This window comes from Sesamum indicum, linkage group LG8, assembly GCF_000512975.1.
Source record: "Sesamum indicum cultivar Zhongzhi No. 13 linkage group LG8, S_indicum_v1.0, whole genome shotgun sequence".
NCBI classification, from domain to species: Eukaryota; Viridiplantae; Streptophyta; class Magnoliopsida; order Lamiales; family Pedaliaceae; genus Sesamum; species Sesamum indicum.
This window is the reverse complement of record NC_026152.1, coordinates 12,178,377-12,197,733: the sequence shown is the minus strand read 5'-3', so window position 1 is coordinate 12,197,733 and position 19,357 is coordinate 12,178,377. Positions and strand designations below refer to the sequence as shown.

Genomic DNA, 19,357 nt, shown 5'->3' with positions numbered 1-19,357 from the left:
AATTATAACTTTTTAAAAATTGAACAAACAAATACTTGATGAAATTGAGCAAGATTGGTCTTGTTGGAATCGTTTGGACGACACGATTCGAACAGCTATGGTCTTAATCTGTGATTCGTCTTGACGGTGGAGAAATGACAGCAAACAGGTTCAGCGCGAATTTTCGGCGGAAAAACTTCAAATTTTCGTATTTTAACAAATATTTAATAAAATTGAACTAGGTTGGTCTCGTTAGAACCGTTAGGTCGAGGCGAGTCCAGTGGCGGTGGTTCGTGATCGTGGGTTGCTCCGGTGGCGGCGAATCGACAGCCGAAAGGTGCGGTGTTCGTGCTAAAAATTCATTATTTACGATTGCACCGCCGTGACACAAAGAATTTGTTTTTTTGAATAAAAAATTGTGGCACCGCGGTGAGTAACCGCGGTGCCACTTACTTTTCTACAACTTTTGATTTTACCTTACTTTACTAATTTTTTTTTTTTTCCGTGACACATTTGTTTTTTTGAATAAAAAATTGTGGCACCGCGGTGAGTAACCGCGGTGCCACTTACTTTTCTACAACTTTTGATTTTATTTTACTTTACTAATTTTTTTTTTTTTAATAAATTCCCCGGGTATTTTCTGTTAAATTACAAACAGAATCTAATGAAAAAATTAAAAGTGGAATATTTTATAATTTACGGGACACTAATGAAAATTAAGTAATTAATGGGATGATAAGTACATTAATCCTAATATACGGGACGAAAAGTGTAATTATCCAACTAAAGTCTTTTAAGGCTACATTTAGCTTGATGGTTTTTTTTAAATTTCTAAATATTTTAATTTTTAATTTAAATTATATTTTATTGAATATTGATTGGTTGAGTAGAAGATTATGTGAAAAGTCCTTTTCAATCACCGGAAATCCAAAAATAGGGTAAGGTAGTGTACATTGGCAAATGTGGGCACGAGCATATGATCCCAGGGGTCCACTGAACCGCGTTTCAGTTGATTGGCATTTTTGGTTCGATATTTCTCAGGTTTGTGTTTTTAGATTATCAGTGAAATCTGGGTCGTCCAATCATGATGGCCCACGGTTTTTTAATCATCGTGGTTCGATCACTCATTGTTTTGGATAGCTACGGTGGTCTGGTCTAGGGTTCAGGAATTACGCGGTGCATTGCATGAGGGGGACCACTTCTCAAATGGAAGTATATTTTCACCCTAAAGTTACTATGATTAATTATAGAGTAAATTAGTGCGAGTTTTTGGTTTTTTTTTTTTCACAAAAAAATTACTATAATTATAATTATTTTTTTATTATTTAAAAAATTATCAATACCCCTTGATTTTTGCGGTTATGTAACAATTAGCTCGATTCATTAATTTCCATCAGGTTTTCATTCATTTCTTGTGGTGAACTGGCCACGAGGGAGGAAGAAATGAAGGGTTGACGCCTCAATTAATTATTAATATTTTGATATAATAATAAAATTTATTGATTCACATGAAAATAAAATAAAATAATGGAGTAGTTTTAAGAGTGTATATTTTCAAATTGATTTCCATTTAAATGAAGTACAATTCTTTATCACAAGAAAAATACATTGAATTATAATAATTACTTTGCAAGTGTTGTAATGAGTAACTTACTTTATTTTTAATTTATAATGTAGTTTAATATATTAAGAGTTTAATTTTGAAGTATTAAAATTATTAAAATGAAATGATTAAGAATCTTGAATTTGGTTTAATTTGAGACTAAATGAGCAACAATTTAGGCAATTTAGACCCTAATTGAACAATCAAGTCAAAATTGGGGTTGGTATTTTATATTTATTTCTTTTATAATTCTATAGGAGAATTTAATTATCTATTTAATCCCCCAAACCCCAACAATTTCTTTTGGGAATCTTGCTTTCTTGGAAGTTGGAACATGCCTAATTAAGTAGGATAATGAACTCAAGACTTCTCATTAAGACAGGAAAACTCTAAAATAGTTTATAATTTTATTATGGGTGAATTACAACTATTTTCCCTGATAATTGACATAATTATGAATACTCTCTCATTATTTGAAAAATTACAAATATCCTTCTCAAATGAAAAATAAATTATGTAGCCCTACATAGAGAAGTAGACATTACTGTTTTTCCCTTGCTAATTTTTTTAAAAAAATAAAAAGTATTTTTAAAAAATATAAAAAAATTGAGGGTGGATAAAATAAGTGATTTATAGAAATAAGTTCATAAAAGTATTTAAAAAATTATAAAATATATGAAATTATAATTTATAATCCAAAATGATATTTTGGTCAGTTCACCACAAAAATTGGATGAAAACCTAATAGAATGACTTCATTGTTAGACGGATATTAAAATCAAGGGGGTATTCGTTATTTTTCAAACTATGAGGAGGTATTTGTAATTATTCCAAACCTTAGGGGAGGTGGTTGTAATTTACCCTTTTATAATCTACATGACATTTGGCTATAGATTATAATTTTATATACTTTTTAAAATTTTTAAAAATATTTTTATGAACTAATATGTCCTACGAATTATTTACTTTACTTATTTTTAATTTTTTTTCGTTTAAAAAAATTCAACAAGTGTAAAATAGTAATTTTTCCTTTAGTATCCGGTGGCTACTCTAAACCAAAAATTAAAAAAAAAAAAAAAGAAATTGCCTAGGGACTTTTACAAGCTCAACAAATAAATAATAGGGTAAATCACAACTATTTTTCCTAAGGCTTGTCATAATTAAGAATACCCCATTATTGTTTGAAAAAATTACAAATACCCTTTCTAATATAAAATAATTATGTATCCCCTAGGCGGTGAAGTAAAAAATATTACAATTTTACCCTTGTTGAATTTTTTTATAAAATAAAAAAATATTTAAAAAATAGAAAAAAAATTCTGAGGATAGATAGAATAAATAATCCTAGAGAAAATGTTTTCAAAAATTGTAAGATATATATAAAATTATAATTTATAATCCAAAACGAAATTTTTGATCAGTTCACCACAAAAATTGAATGAAAAACCTAACGAAATGGGCTCGTTGTTAGGTAGACGTTAAATCAGGAGGGTATTTGTAATTTTTCAAACAACGATGAGGTATTTATATTTATGCCAAATCTCAAGAGAGGTGTTTGTAATTTACCCTAATTCCTTTTCTTCCAAGGGAAAAAGTAGAAAATTTCACAATCAAATAAACAATGAGCCATGAATGAACAATGCAGAGACTCATTAGTCAGAAAAGCTAAAGTTAAGTTAAAAGAAGAAATGAGTGGCATTTTAGGCTCAGTTAAACATCTTTCCTTTATTCCATGAACAAATACATACAGAAAAAGCATCAATAAACAAGAACCAGTTTTTTTTTTGTAGTTCTTCTCATCTTCAAATATGAGTTCTGTTTCACACTTGTTTCTTGCATTTCTTTGCTTAATTCCATCGATTTTCGGCCAAGTTACAGGTGAGTTCATCTTGTCTAGACCAACTGATTGTCTTAACTCAGATCGAGATTGTTAACTAAGAATGTAAAAACCATGCAGAGTTCATCAGCATAGACTGCGGAGGCACAGGTAATTACACAGACAGACGTACCGGCTTGGCATGGATTTCGGATGCCGGCGTCATAGGCGAGAAGGGCATCTCGGTGAGAGTGGGAGATGTGTATGGGAATGCACCGCAGTATCAAACACGGCGGGATTTCCCCACCGATGGCAAGAAGTACTGCTACACGCTACCAACGGAAGAAAGGCGGCGGTACATCGTCCGAGCAACGTTTCTGTATGGGACTTCAATGACTGGAGGCACGTATCCAAAGTTTCAGCTTTACCTGGATGCCACAAAGTGGTCAACAGTGACAGTAATGGAAGCTTCAAGAGTTTATGTGAAAGAAATGATCATCAGGGCGCCATCTCACTCCATCGACGTGTGCTTGTGCTGTGCAACGACAGGGTCTCCATTTATATCCACTCTTGAGATGAGGCCTTTGAACCTGTCGATGTATGCTACTGATTATGAAGATGATTTCTACTTGAAAGTAGCAGAAAGAGTCAATTTTGGTGCACCAAGCCAGGAAGCTATAAGGTAATTAATTCACTAGACATGCTTCAAATAAGTGTGAAAATGCATCAAGATGATCAAATGAAGTTTTTTTTCAGGTACCCTGATGATCCATATGATAGAATATGGGAATCTGATCTCGAAAGGAGGCCGAATTTCCTGGTAGGGGTGGCCACTGGAACAGAGAGAATCAACACAACAAGAAATATAGATGTGAACACGAGGGAATATCCACCTGTTAAAGTAATGCAAACTGCAGTAGTTGGCACTAAAGGGAGCCTCACCTACAGGTTAAATCTTGAGGATTTTCCAGCTAATGCTCGAGCTTATGCATACTTTGCTGAAATCGAAGATCTGGGAGTAAATGAAACTCGGAAATTTAAGATGGAGCAGCCTTACATGCCTGACTATAGCAACGCTGTGGTCAACATAGCAGAAAATGCCAACGGGAGTTATACGCTATATGAACCGAGCTACATGAACGTATCACTGGATTTTGTTCTGTCATTCTCATTTGTGAAGACTCGGGATTCTACTCGAGGGCCACTGTTGAATGCAATGGAAATTAGCAGATATGTGGAGATTGCTGCAAAGACAGATGAACAAGACGGTAGGACTATGACTTAGCACTGTAAATTTTGTAGAAATAGTACTATGTCGACATATATCTAACTGACCTGATGAGTGCTATTCTGCCATATGGAAGTGAGGAGTCTCAATGCCTTGCGTTCTATGTCGATGCAAAGTCCATGGACAGAGGAAGCTGGTGATCCTTGTATACCAACGAATTGGGAGTGGGTAACTTGTAGCTCTACAGCACCACCGAGGATCACCAAGATGTAAGTCACTGTACTATGTCAAGAAAAACTCTTTTGATCACAATTTCCTGCAGAAAGTCGCTATTTGTCAACGAATTTGCTGCTGTTATAGGAATTACCATGTAATGTATCCAACGGTGAACAGATAGAATAGATGGCAATAACAATATGAGTATCATAAAATGTAAAGGGAAGATTTATTTATTACAAGTTGAAATGTCATCAGTGCTGTAAACTGGACAGAGAAATGAAATGACAAGATTAAGTACCAAATGGTGGAGCTTTATTGCTGAAATGGTAAGAGATAAGAAATCAAGACCTCAGTATCTTCTACTATGATGATCTTGTCCTAGAAATGTGTTGTTAAAAGCTATAGTACTGACTCCTTTAAACAGTCTCCTGTCAGGTAAGAAAGTGACAGGCGAAATCCCAAGGGAGCTTAATAACATGGAAGCATTGACAGAATTGTAAGAGTGGTCACAGCACAGGTTCAACTTTCTTTCTGAGTTACTGGTAAGGTTAACGTTGATGTTCTAACTTGTATAGGTGGCTAGATGGAAACTCACTTAACTGGACAATTCCTGACATGAGCAACCTTGTCAATCTGAAAATACTGTAAGAAGATATTCTATCAAGTGTTTTCCAAAACATGGTAGTTTTATCCCTTTTATTTTCGACTTATTTCGTCTGAGTTCTGCAGGCATCTAGAGAACAACCAACTAACTGGTTCTTTACCTCCGTTCTTGGGTAGCCTGCCATACTTGCAAGAATTGTAAGAAGCATTTGGATAAACTTTTCCTTTTCATGATTAACCAACTGGAATCTTTCTACTTCAGTAATTCTAGGAAGCACCGCGTGACTAAAACATGCGTCACAGTCACGCGTCCTTAGAAATCTATTGAAGTTCAAAATATCATATTTGAGCAATACATTGAAATCTGCATTTGCTTGGTAATGTTTCTGGCAGGCACATACAGAACAACTCTTTGAGTGGGGAAATACCTCCATCATTGTTAAGAGGAAACTTAACTTTCAGGTAAGTGTGCTTATGATTCACTAGGTGCTCTGAGACCATAAATGTTTGGTTATACATCTTATGCTAAGAATATACTAAAATAGAGTCAGTTTTCAGCAATAGCTGTATCATAATCAAAGGTTGTACCTTATCTTTTGCAGCTACGAGGGTAATCCTCATCTTAGACGAGTAAAAAGAACGCGTAACAAATTAGTACTTGGTACGTCAATAGGAGTGCTGGCTGTTCTTTTTGTTCTGTCCATTTCAAGCATACTGCTGCTTTGTCGTTCCAGGTCAAAGACAAGTTTACAGAGGAAAGAGAAAGGTTTGAGCCATTCAAATTTGACATTAACATATCATTTCTTGTCTTCCTACCAATTCAAAACTTCTCTTTTGTGAATCAGGCAATTCATGGCGTATGAACACCAAGCCTTTGAATGCTCACTCAATTGCACGAGGTGGTTCTATAATGGAAGAAGGTGTGGCATACTACATTCCTCTCCCGGACATAGAAGAAGCTACGAATGGTTTTTCAAGAAAAATCGGGAAAGGAAGTTTTGGACCAGTTTATTATGGGAAAATGAAGGATGGGAAGGAGGTGGCCGTGAAGATCATGGCCGACTCATCTAGTCATGGAACCAAACAATTCATTACTGAGGTAACTGTACATTGATGCATTAACCTGTAAATACTTGATCATTACCAAATGTAAAATGTTCTGCAACAATAAAACTGGAAATATAGTGTATCTGAAAACCAAGTTCTCAAAGTCCTAAAAGAGTTATTAATTGGTGGGAAGATCAAAATTTCATAAGAAATGAATTGTTGGAAAAGCACTAAACAAACCCGTGGAATAAGTGGAGGAAATGGGATCACTTTAATTTAGAACGAGAGAAGCCTTTAGGAATGAATAAGTCTCCACAATTTTCATCTTTTCCACCTGCACATAACATAATCAGATAATGCAGCAACAAGCCTTCATATCAAGAACATGTCATAATCAGATATAATGTACCAACTAGCATCCGTATCAAGAACATTTTGTTCCATGAAATCATTGATAAGAGATGCAAATTTGGGTTGTTAACTTGTCAAGAATCTATTTTTGAAATTCAGTTCCTCAGTGGGCAATAATGAATGTTTTGTATTAGACATTTTTCTATTCATCAGAACATTAACCAGAGCTTCATTACAGGTTGCACTTTTATCGAGGATCCACCACAGGAATTTGGTACCTCTAATTGGATATTGTGAGGAAGAGCACCAGCGGATGCTTGTCTATGAATACATGCATAATGGGACCTTACGGGATCACATACATGGTTTGAACCACTGCATTAGAATACCAAGTTTAGATATTTTGGCAATGATGAGAAACTAATACAAACTTGCTCACAGATCCTGACAACCAGAAACACCTAGACTGGCTAGCTCGTCTGCGGATTGCTGAAGATGCAGCAAAAGGTGAACACTGAAACTTTCTCTTTTGCCCTGAATAAAGTGATGCTAAACATGATTCTCTGATTAATGTTGGACTACAGGTCTGGAGTACTTGCATACTGGATGCAACCCCAGTATCATTCATCGTGACGTGAAAACAAGCAACATTCTCCTTGACATAAACATGAGAGCAAAAGTATCAGATTTTGGACTATCAAGGCAAGCTGAAGAAGACCTGACACACATATCAAGTGTGGCTCGGGGAACAGTGGGCTACCTTGACCCAGAGTAAGCAAAAAGTTTTTGTGGCTTGCATAATTTGGTGGCTTACCTATAGAGACTGATTACCATTCTGGCCAAGCAGGTATTATGCAAATCAACAATTGACTGAAAAAAGTGATGTTTATAGTTTTGGGGTTGTTCTCCTGGAACTTATCTCTGGGAGAAAGCCCGTCTCCACAGAGGAATATGGTTCTGACTGGAGCATCGTTCACTGGGTAAGCTCAATTCTGTTGGTAGCATAGCATGAGTTTGGTTGAAATTCACACTATGAAGCTTGTCAAAGGACACTATAACAGAGAGTTTGATATGCATATCATGGGCAGCTAGCAAAAAACTGGTGGATTTCAGGATAAAAGAAAGAACTGTATGAATATTCCTTGATCATTTAACAACTGCCTGACTCATCTATATCAAGATGCAGCTTTCTTAACATGTTCAGAAAAGAATAAACTAACAAAAGCAAGAAATAGAAGAGAATGTTGAAAAGTAAACGTCGCTGTCAAAACCAGTGTAGAAGGAATCAGTTGAAGTTCTTAGAACCAAATACCATTATCAGATTCATTCCCTTGCATTGTCACAGATGTCTGCCTTTCATGTTTCAAGTTCTTTTTTACAAGCCTGCACGCGTAGTTGCACATTTCTGAAAAGAAATGCAGATAAACTTGCTTACGCTTAATTTAGGAAAGACCAATAATAACAATCATTTGACATTCATTTACAGGCAAGGTCATTGATACGCAAAGGAGACGTCATTAGCATCATCGATCCTACATTGGTGGGGTCTGTCAAAGTTGAATCTGTTTGGAGAATAGCAGAAGTTGCCATCCAATGCGTCGAACAACACAGCTTCTCCAGGCCAAGAATGCAAGAAATTATTTTGGCCATACAGGATGCAATCAAGATTGAGAAAGGAACAGATAAATTAGATTCATCAGGGAGTTCAAAAGCACAATCTTCAAGAAAAACACTCCTAACAAGCTTCCTTGACATCCAAAGTCCTGACCTTTCTAACGGATCGTTAGTCCCTTCAGCTAGATAAGAATTTAGCTTCAGCCCATCTTCTATATCCTGAATGTTGTGTGGTTTTAACTACTTGATGAAATGTTCATATTCTTAAGTGATGTATACTTGATTGTAGATACACACTCGGGTTGTGCTTGACTTCCCATTTTTAAGGGAGAACGAAATTAGAATCTTTACTTCACATTTTAAATGCATTAACATTTCTCTTCGACACTTTTGCTGTTGCCGAGCAAATGAACAGATAGTAGTATTATGATCTGTCTGCTCGAGTTGCACTTGCTAAACCAGAACTTATCCAGGACAAAAGATCGAAGATTATGCCATATCACTTGTATTAATGATCTGACACCATCATGATCATGGGGTCCTATAATCCCCTGTTCAGGAGAAAAATCTACCAATCAGTTTCCACTGTGAGACAACTCATTCATTAATCTTGCGAACATGAGTATGAAAACACTCCAAGAATTCTGATATTTCTGGTTGAATAGATTATGACTTTGCAACATCAGAGTCAACTTGTGTGACACAACAACTTGATCAGCTGAGCTCATGGCTGTGCGAATCAAGAAGACTCAGTTCCTAAGAGGATCTTGAAAGTTGAAACAGTCAAGTCAATGTGCATTTAATAATAAGTAAAGTATACAAAAATCATTCTTTTCGGAGTGAACAAAAATGCCACTAAAATAGAAATAAACACATTATTGAGGTAGGAAACTGTTGGATGGCAGAATTTGACTCAGACACAATTTACTCATCTCCTAAAAGAATCCATACAACTTTTAGAATATGAAAGAGAAAAAACTTCTAAAGTTAAACATTTGCTTTTATTGTAGGTTGAAAAATGTTGAAATCACCATAATCATTTCAATAAAATAAATGTATTCAAAATGATGCTCGTTGATGTCTTGGCCCAGTGGTTAAAGCTGAGATCCCATGAATAAATTTGAGCATGGGCTTTCATTCCACAAAACACGTGATATTTGTTCCACGTTATGTGAGTTTACTAAAATTTATTTCATTGTTCTCGGTTATACTAATATATTGGTTGAACCGATGTACTGCTCAATTTATCAAAATATTGATGTAATAATGTAATTGACGTCTATAATAACTACCAGTACATCTTTGAATTACCAAATCATCTAAAAATTATAAAATGTTACAGAATTATCTAATATTTAATCTTGCTATAGGCTACTTCATAAAAAACTGGACCTTGAATAATCATCTCATTTAAAAATTTAAGCTGTAAGAAAAATAATCATACAATATTAATATCTACGAACCGTATACGCATAACAACAATTTATGAGATCATTGAATAAAAGGGTGTTGTGGGGTTGATGAAAGTTGAAAATATTTACCTGAGGTTGGCGGGAGAAGCCACCATTCTTGAAATCTTATTAATTACTTATGGTCCTCTACAGACCCCTCTGGTTTTACATAAATATCAAATAGGCCCATATAAATTTTCTAAATTATATTTTACTACACTTTCTTTGAGAATTATGAATATCAAATAATATTACTATTTTGTTTTTAAAATTATATTCAAAGTACTTATACTTATTACACGCATGTCGATTGGTTATGTGAAAAAAGAAATTAATAATGATTTTTCAAAAAAATGAAAATTAAATAAATATCTTTATATAATTGCAAAAAAGAGTCATAATATTTCGCGCATTTTTCTGACACATTCAAATCCATTTAATGCGTGAAAAAAAATTCTTTTTGTCATTTTTGAAAAAGAAAAAAAAATTACTTTTCAAATCTATTCGAAGTATATCACATTATATATATTTATTAGATGCATGTGTTAAGTTATGTGGAAAGAGAGTTGTTGTCGTTTTTTAAAATACAAAAAATTACGACATGTATCTTTAGGTATCCGAGTAGAAAAGTCATTAAAATTTTGCGTATTTTGGTGCTTTTGAAATTTATTATTATAAAAAATAATGAAAATATTATATTATTACTAAGTTGCCTCCAATTCTCTTTATTATTATTATTATTGACTATCTAAAGTGAGATTTCATCCCACATCTCACATATAAATCAACAAAAACTAAAAATAATTTAAACCCTTTTTATTACCATGTGTTTAAGTGGTAATATATGCATGTGGTTATTTAGGTTTTGCTAAATGGTTCATATAATTAAGTTCCTCATCTATGTTTGTGGCTCTTGTCCTCAATTATAGAATTTGATATCAATACAAACTGACAATCCATAATCAATGCACTAATTTAAATATTATGAGCTCGAATCTCGTTAAAAATAATCATTCATAATTGTATGAATGTTCATAAATTAACAATAATTGGCTCATACTATTTGATATAGTGATATACTAATTAACAGTTATCAGAGTGTTGGTAGAGTTGCAATGATCAAATTGAATAGTACCTCCAAACTTTGATCAAAGAAACATTTTATCCAATAATTGGCTCGTAGTACTTGATTTAGTGATAATTAAACTGAATTTGTTAAGGCATTGATGGAGCTGTAATGATCAAATTGAACAGTACCCTAAGAATTTGATCAGAAAAACATTTTGTAACGATTAAATTCCCTTAATTCAAATAATCGCAACATATTTTTAGTGCTCATTTGGCCCTACGATTGAACACACCAAACTTGCATTTTGAATGCAAAACCGTATTATTATCTTGAAATTTGATAGTTTTCCTTTTGAATTTTAATCTTAAATACCCAAAAAATAATTGCCTTCATGATTATGCAACATTGATATTAAACTAAAACAATTATGACTTTCATTTGGAATACATAAAAGGTGATTTATGTCATTATAAACCTATGGTAAAGAAAGGGCCCAAAAAGCAGCCTATGGTGGTATGAAAATGCAAATACCGATAAAATCAAGGACTAAATTGCAAACCCTAACTTATTCTCCAAGAAATATATATGTGGATAGTTTTATTTACAAGAGATAAATTAAGGACTTGTTGCTTTCCACGTGTGATGTGGTCAATGAACTTAATCCTCTACCAACAAAATAAATAATTTATTAAGAATAATAAAATATAATCATTATCAACCTCATCCCTTAAATTTTGCATAATACCCAATGTCCCCCAAAGTCTAAAGAATAATATGACTTGTATTATAAACAAGTTTGTATTATAGCCACCAAAATTGAATAAATATGAGGTTGAGACACCTTTGTGGGATTCTTTGCCAAGTTAACACCTAACTTTAACCAAAATTATACCAACAAAAACAAATAACCAATGATACATACAACCTACTAATCTTTTGAAAAATAATTTATTTACCTAATCAACTGGACTTTTCAATCAAAGAATGTGATTCATGTTGATATTCAAAAAAACCATCGATTCTTTAAGCGCAATTAACTATTTGAACATGAAAAATAATAAGTTTGTTAATTGGTATACTTTTTAGAGTATGAAGACTGTCTCAATATTACATATGAGTCTATGAATGTAGAAGAATTCTCTCGAGGTCTTGTAATTCTCTTCTTTTTCAAAATTTGTGCATTTTTATGATTTGACTCATATTGATATACGGCAGTATTAAGATAAAATTATTAATTAAGAACCAAATTATTATAATACTAATCTTGTTGATTTTCTTAATCTTATGAGTAGAATCTTGCTCTGAAAAATTAAATTATTATCAAGAAACACAATCATCCATTGACATTGTCTTGCATTTATCATTAAACAATTCCCCAAGAAATAAATTCCCCATTATTGTATGTGATTCTTTATTTGAGGACTTGGTTGAAAAGCAATGGGGGAAAGGCAAGATATATGATGACAACTATTGCATCATTCTGCAACAACAAACAAAGCCAGCCCAACTTTCATCATAGGAATTAAAGAAAGAAATGAGTTTTTCCATCTCTTGCATCATAAATTTCTGTATCTGAATTTCCACCCCACCAAATATCAAAACTGCCAAGCTCAAAATCCGCCCCCTTGTTCTGAGAAGAAAGAGAGTTAGTGATGGTAAAGTTGGAGTCTTGAAATAAAAGACACAGCAGATAGTAAGGTAGAGATCAAAAGGCAGAATAAAATTCTGCTCCTTTTCCTCTCTTTCTTTCCTCAGCATTTTGTTGTCTTGTAATGAATGAAATTTTTGGGTTTCTCAAAAAAGACCACACCTTGTGCTTCTCGCGACTTGGAGGGTTCATCCATACTTGTCTTTAAAAGGGCTCTCTTTTTGTGGCTTTAACATATTGTCTTTGGCGAGAAAGAAAGCAGCTTTCTTGCTAGAGGAGAGCAACTAGAGAGTTTTGAGGAAGAAAGAAGGGAGGAAGATGGAGATGATGCATTATCAGCAGCTGGGCAGGAGTTCTTACAGGGATTCTTTGAAGGTTTTGGAGTCTGATGTTCAGCATGCAAATTCTCTGTAAGCTGTTTTCTCCACCACCGTATTGATTTTTATCTGGGTTTTAAATTTTGATTTTTTCTGTTTCTGTGGAGTTGCTTTGATTTCTCCCTTTCTTGACATGCATGTGATTCTTGGATTTTTCATGTTGGGTTTTCAATTTGGAGTAATTATTAGTGATTTGACTTTGTGGATGAGTGAAGTTGGGAGGTAAGTGATGGTTTGCAATTTAACTGGAGGGTTTTGGTTCTTTCTTCTTATATTGTAATTGTTCTTTTTTTTTAAGGTTTGTGGAATGCTGATGACTAATGGGGCTTAGGTTGTACAAGCCCCATTTTGAAGATATTATTCTTTTTATTTAGATTTCCAGGGCTCTTGCATATGCCTATTTGGTTATTCCATGTTGGTATGTTTGTGGTTTTGATGATTGCTGGAATAACAAGGTATACATTTTTACTCCAGAATTCTGATTTAATTAACTGGAAAGTTCTTGTCCAATGTGAAAGTCTTTTCCTTTTCTGATTTTTCAGGTTTTTGTAGGTTTTTTAGGTCTGTCTTACATGTTTAAGGACATGCATTGTTAAAAGAGGTGTAGACAATGGCTATTGCATTTTGGGTAATCAATTTGGGAATGCAGTATGGTCTTTTCCTCTCTGCAGTTTTTCTTTTTTCTGGGGAATCCTCTCGGCAGTTTTTCGACTACCATTTTGTGAAACACTTTCTGAAAGCTAGGCCTACCTCCCATGCCTGGAAATCTTTATACCTGGTGAACACTTGCCTCTGGTCTTGTTGGCTTATGAGTCGGTCAAGCAGTCGTCTTTTCTGATAATGCAAGCCTCAATCAATTGGAAATAAGTCCCTTTTCTCTTTGCATGGTGTTGATCACGAAAATTGATGTGTTCAGGATTATGGATGTGTAAGGGTCAAAAGTGCCGAGGTCTTTCTATTCAGGGTAAGTAGCTTCATAATCTTCATTGTCATGTGATGAACATAGAACCCTAAGAAAGCATGGGAAAGAAAGTGGGGTGTGGCTAAAAATGCTATCCGAAACTGTATGGGCATGGGATGTGTGAACCAAGCTTGGCTGCTTAGGCTTGTCTCTGCATGAGATTATACAATTTTAATGTGGTTTTTTATTAATATAGGCCCTGTGGTCATCAGTGTCATTGTTTAGCTCGCTGAATTCTTTTTTGGGGTTTTATGTATTTACACTCGTCGTGGCTTGACATATGACAAGGAACGTCACGGCCATGTCTTGATGAATTCATTTACGTATATCTCTGACTTTGTTGTGTCGGTTCTATATATTGTTTCTATAGTAGGAAGTCAAAGCATAGAAAAGATGCTGTATGTATTGGCTTGCTGAATTTGCACGTTTTGTTGTTTTCCAGGGCTGCCGCCATTCCGAAAGCTAAGGGAGGTGCACGTCTTCAAATGAAATTGGTGTACAATCACTTGGCTCCTTTCTTTCTGTTTCTTCTTCAGTGGGTTGACTGTTCCTGCATGTGTTTTTTTCCAAGATACTTCAATCTTTGTCACATTCTCATTTACAAGGTATGGAATCTAGTACTGCTACATCTCCTATATATTACATCATAGAATAGTAAGTTTACATGCAACCGTTGTTAACAGTCATCAGTTTCCGTTTGTTTTCATTTATCCCCAGTAACGAGAATGCATGTTATGCTGTTTGGTTCACGTTCTTCTTTTTGGCAGGTGTACACAGATGGAAGGCCGAAACTTTCGACTCGTGGAAGGAAAGCGTCTATCAAGGACTTTTATGGTTTGTTGGCTTATCTTTTAGTTCCCTTCAGAAGTAAAGGATTACTCAAATATGTAGTTTATGAAAATGTTCTAATCATTGCTTAAAACACAACTTGCAGCTGTTATATTGCCATCACTGGAGCAGCTCCATTATGACTTGGTGGAGCTGGAAGGTACAAACAATGAATATCTTGTTCCGAGAAGTAGTGACAAGAAGAAACTGGAAGGAAGTGGATATCCCAACTTAGATTCCGAGAGAGATGACGAATGTGGAATTTGCTTAGAGCCATGCACCAAAATGGTCATGCCTAATTGCTGCCATGCAATGTGCATAAACTGTTATCGTGACTGGTAACTAACAGAAAACCGTTGGCTCTTACATTTATGCCAGAATGAATACCTGACGTTGGAGACAGTACCTCTTTTTCTGCCTAAAAATTCTTTTCAACTTTCAGGAGCACAAGATCTGAATCCTGCCCGTTTTGCCGTGGTACCCTAAGAAGAGTCAAATCAAGAGACCTATGGGTTCTAACATGCAAGGATGACGTGATTGACCCTGAAACTGTCTCCACAGAAGACTTGCGACGATTCTACCTCTACATCAGAAACCTGCCAAAAGATTCTCCTGAAGCATTGTTCTTAGTGTATTATGAATATCTGATCTAATGTGAATGAGAGAAGGGGGTATATGTAGGAAAAGCCGACCTTTAAATGTATATAGAGTCGGGTAAGGAAAAGTTCTCCCAGACTGTACATCTAAAAATAACCACCGCTTTGCTTTTGCATGTGCGGTGTTCTTGGGAAACTTTTGAATTAGTAAAGAGTTTTAAAGTATTCTCCGCCTGCTTTTTCTTTGCATCTCTATAATTTGGTTAAATTTGAAATGTTCTGCTCTATTTTTGCTTGTGCTATTGATCTTTTGAAGCTTAGTATTCTGCTTCAAGAAAATCCTTACACAGCAGCAAATGTATGTCTCTGCAGTAGGTTCTATTGCTGTGTTTTCTGATTAGAAGCTCAGACTGCTGGGAAAATATAACCTTCTTTAGTTTCTTGTGATCAGACAACACAGGAATAAGATATTTAGCGATGTCTTTCATCATTCGGGCTTGTGATTCTTCGCTCCCAGCTATTAGTATGCTGAAGGATGTTTACTAAAATACGCTATCTAATGTACGGAAAAAGTGAATAAAATAGAAATTTCGACTGAACTTATCCTATTATTATCTCACTCTCTTGATGCATCAGTTAGAGCAGGAAAGTATTAGACTGTTGTGGTCGTGCAATTCTGCATGGTCGGTTTACTTCTGACCAGCTCATTGAGAGACTGCCGGTGGAAGCCTTGGCTGCGGAAGAGGTTAGCGAGGTAATTATGCATCTTCTCTCTGAGATGAATGCTGTCCCAGTTGATGAATTTCTGAAATCCTTGCAGATAGATAAACTCAGGAGCGACACGGCAAGTGCTCGTTGAAATTGATCAGTTGTTGGCCACCAGCTTCACAGCAGGCTTTGAGCTTCCTCAATCTGGTACTCCTTTGGATTGAATCCAACTGTCAGGTATACCATGTTGAGCTATTAGGGTAGAGTTTCGTAATCTTTTCCGACTTCTTTCGTACGATACGATGCATCATTATTACTCTGTTGGCAGTTGTGCATCCCTTGTGATCATGGTCATTGAACTTGATGACGTAGATACTGGAAGGCCACTGGTGGTAGTCCTTGGACGACGACATATTTTGCTCCGTTTTCTCAGCAATGTCTATATATATGCTGGCTAGTTATGGAAAGTTTTTCAAGAGTGTAATACACACGCATTGAATTCATTTATATTTAGCGTTAACTACGCTCTCATAGAGTTTGTGTAATTATAGAGAATACTCCTCTCCTTTTGGAACTATCAAAATTGATCCTCTGAGTTCGTAACATTTACATACCACCTCATTCCATTTTACATGCAGTATCTAGATATTTGAGAGGATGTTAATGTTCGATTTTTCCAAATATAAGAGTGTAATTGTTCTGTATCTAACGCCAACTGTGAAAGCTAACGGCGTTCTTGAAGTTTGCAGAAGGCTCTCTGTAAGGTGAAAGCAGGAAATTGACGGCTAGGCGGTCATCAGACAACCTACTTGTTGAGTTTCTAACCAGAGATGAATGCGGATTGAGCTTTTGGCTTAAAAGTGAGTATTTGCACTTCCTCTAAAGTTGAATCGATCTAGCTTATTTATTGCAGTCTCATAATTTTCAGTTTGCGTTCGATGCTACGAGTTTAAGGAAACCTTTATGTTGTGTTTGGATAGACGGATTTGAAACTAAGGATTTCAAATCTATAGTAACAAATCCATTGAATTGTTTGGATAATTCAATGCTGCAGACAATTTTAAATTCTTGAATTCTCATTTTGAACTATATTTTGTAATGATGGATTTCAGATCCATTTAATATGTAGTAATTTTAAGTCGTTCATCTACTCATTTCTTCAACTCCAAATCATTCGATCCAAACATAGTCTTAGGCTACATCTGGAGTGGTGGATTTGGATTTGAGGGAAACATTTGGATTTTGAAACGACGACGTATCAGAAGAATTTGAAATCCATCAGTGTTCAACAAAACATAGTTCAAATTTTAGAGTTGAAAGATTAAAATCTTCTGAATTTCGAATTATCCAAACAAATTCAAAGGATTTCTTACATGGGATTTGAAATCCACGACTTCAAATCTATCAATTCAAATGTAGCCTCAGTTACAGGAGAGTTAATTTGGATTCAGCCCAGGTTAGAACTGAATATGTTGCTGTAGTTGTGGATCATATGTCAAATTATGTATGAGTTTTACATAGTATATGGCAACATATTATGTTCTTGTTCTTGTTCTTGTCCTACTTTAAATATGTTGTCTTAATTTTTCAATTTATACAGTAGTAGGAGAACAATTACATGTGCCATACATATTCATTATAAGGAGGGGCACATAAATGAAATTAGAAGTGGAGTTACACTTTCGCCCTTTACGAGAATTCTCTATTTACAATTGATTTCATTTTGTTAAGGCTCGTCTGGAAAATGTTGACATTTTTTTAGGTTATGTTTAATTATATAAATATTTCTTATTTTTTGTGAAATTATAGGTACATTCCTCCAGGATGCAGTGAATGGGGTAACCCTCAATTTAAAAAGTCACGTGAAGGTCATGTAACTCTTTTCCGGTGACTGAGGCAAATTTCCGACCAAATGTGTATAAAACTTGAGTTTTTTTAATTTATAGAGAACTAAAATGGAACCCTAGTAAGTTACGAGACTAAAATGAGAATTGCCTGAAGTCAGGGGACTAAAATTATCTTTAATCTTTGAATAAATACTTTCAAATAAATTAAACAAATACCCGCAAATTCAAAACTACTTCAATTATTTTTTTTCAATGAATCGATTTTAATTATATAATAAGTTTCAATCATTAACAAAATCAATCAAATATACCAATTATTGGTATCAAATATTGGTAATTAATCAACAACTTTTATTATAGTAGACATACATATTGATGGAGTTCGAAGCCCGACTTTAGAAGGTGCAAGAACGTGGCATGAAATTGCAATAGTGGACAAAGACAAGACCACCATCACAAGAGTACAAGAACCTCAAACAAATTCTTTGTTTGTCAAGAAATAGCTCAGATCAAACCTAATTCCCTGCAACAAAAGTTGGGATAGACAAATTTTCAACTACACCTAATAAGTTTTATGAGCAAAACAACAAAACAAGAAATATCATATTCAACCACCAAAACATGACCTCTATGTTTGGTTTTGTGTTTTGGCCCATTTTAGAGATGGGCCAAAATACAAAACTTTGTTTGGTTTTGTGTCTCCACACCTTCACTAGGTGTGAAGTAAATTTTGGTTTTTTTTCTTTTTCTCTTTCTTCTCTCTTTCTTATTTTTGGATTTCTTCTCTCTCTCTCTCCTTTCTTTTCTGTCAGCTTTTTCTCTTTGTTTTCTTTCTTCTTTCTTCTTTCTTCTCTCTCCTTTTTTTAATTGTTTTTTTTAAATTATTTGTATTATATGTATTATATACTATTTAATATATAATATATGTAAAATATAATTAATAATTACTACTAAAAAATAATTATTAATTTATGAAACTATTGATATAAATATATTTACTATCAATGCTACTTGGTCAAAATATTTAAAATTTTTCTACCTAACGGAAAAATTATAGCAGTTGCATATACTACTGATAATATATCAGTATTATATACCTAATTCGTATTTTTATTACTTCAATTGTCTATTAAAATTTATCAGTTTATATATAAAAGTCTAATTAATGTATTATAAAAGTCTAATTAATGTATTTTCAACATGTTGTATAGTGCATTTAACGCTTGATTATAATTTTTTTCAATTTAGACCATTTAATCTTTTGTACTCATAATTTTTCCTATTTCAATGAAATATTTGAGAAATTTGAAAATTGAGGACAATATACCAATAATACATACTTAATTCTAAATTTTTTATTTAAATTTTATATATTATATTTTTTCATTCCAAAGATAAAGTCTAACAAAATC

At 34.1% G+C, this 19,357-nt stretch overlaps 2 protein-coding genes and 1 long non-coding RNA gene across 5 annotated transcripts; all 3 read left to right on the top strand.

The window, feature by feature from the left end:
• On the top strand, positions 3,231–8,810 carry LOC105168357 (probable LRR receptor-like serine/threonine-protein kinase At1g67720). The gene is made up of 15 exons (XM_011088414.2): positions 3,231–3,460; positions 3,540–4,080; positions 4,155–4,666; positions 4,763–4,895; positions 5,270–5,341; positions 5,421–5,489; positions 5,575–5,646; positions 5,842–5,910; positions 6,051–6,214; positions 6,294–6,547; positions 7,085–7,211; positions 7,288–7,353; positions 7,431–7,617; positions 7,694–7,826; positions 8,333–8,810. The coding sequence occupies exons 1-15, from the start codon at positions 3,391–3,393 to the stop codon at positions 8,648–8,650; spliced, it is 2,787 nt and encodes a 928-aa protein (XP_011086716.1). The 5' UTR covers positions 3,231–3,390; the 3' UTR covers positions 8,651–8,810.
• LOC105168356 (E3 ubiquitin-protein ligase rnf8-A) lies at positions 12,387–15,624 on the top strand. Of its 3 annotated transcripts, none has more exons than XM_020695624.1 (6): positions 12,387–12,678; positions 12,784–13,038; positions 14,409–14,571; positions 14,734–14,800; positions 14,901–15,132; positions 15,237–15,624. In XM_020695624.1, exons 2-6 carry the CDS (start codon positions 12,947–12,949, stop codon positions 15,445–15,447), a joined length of 765 nt encoding a protein of 254 aa, XP_020551283.1. In that variant the 5' UTR covers positions 12,387–12,678; positions 12,784–12,946; the 3' UTR covers positions 15,448–15,624. The 3 variants fall into 3 exon arrangements, with proteins under 3 accessions (XP_020551283.1, XP_020551284.1, XP_011086715.1); XM_020695625.1 differs by adding an exon at positions 13,922–13,969 and having other exon boundaries at positions 12,387–13,038; XM_011088413.2 differs by having other exon boundaries at positions 12,387–13,038.
• LOC105168354 lies at positions 16,152–17,955 on the top strand. The gene is made up of 3 exons (XR_848331.2): positions 16,152–16,335; positions 16,427–16,958; positions 17,908–17,955. It is a non-coding gene; the product is annotated as an uncharacterized LOC105168354 (long non-coding RNA).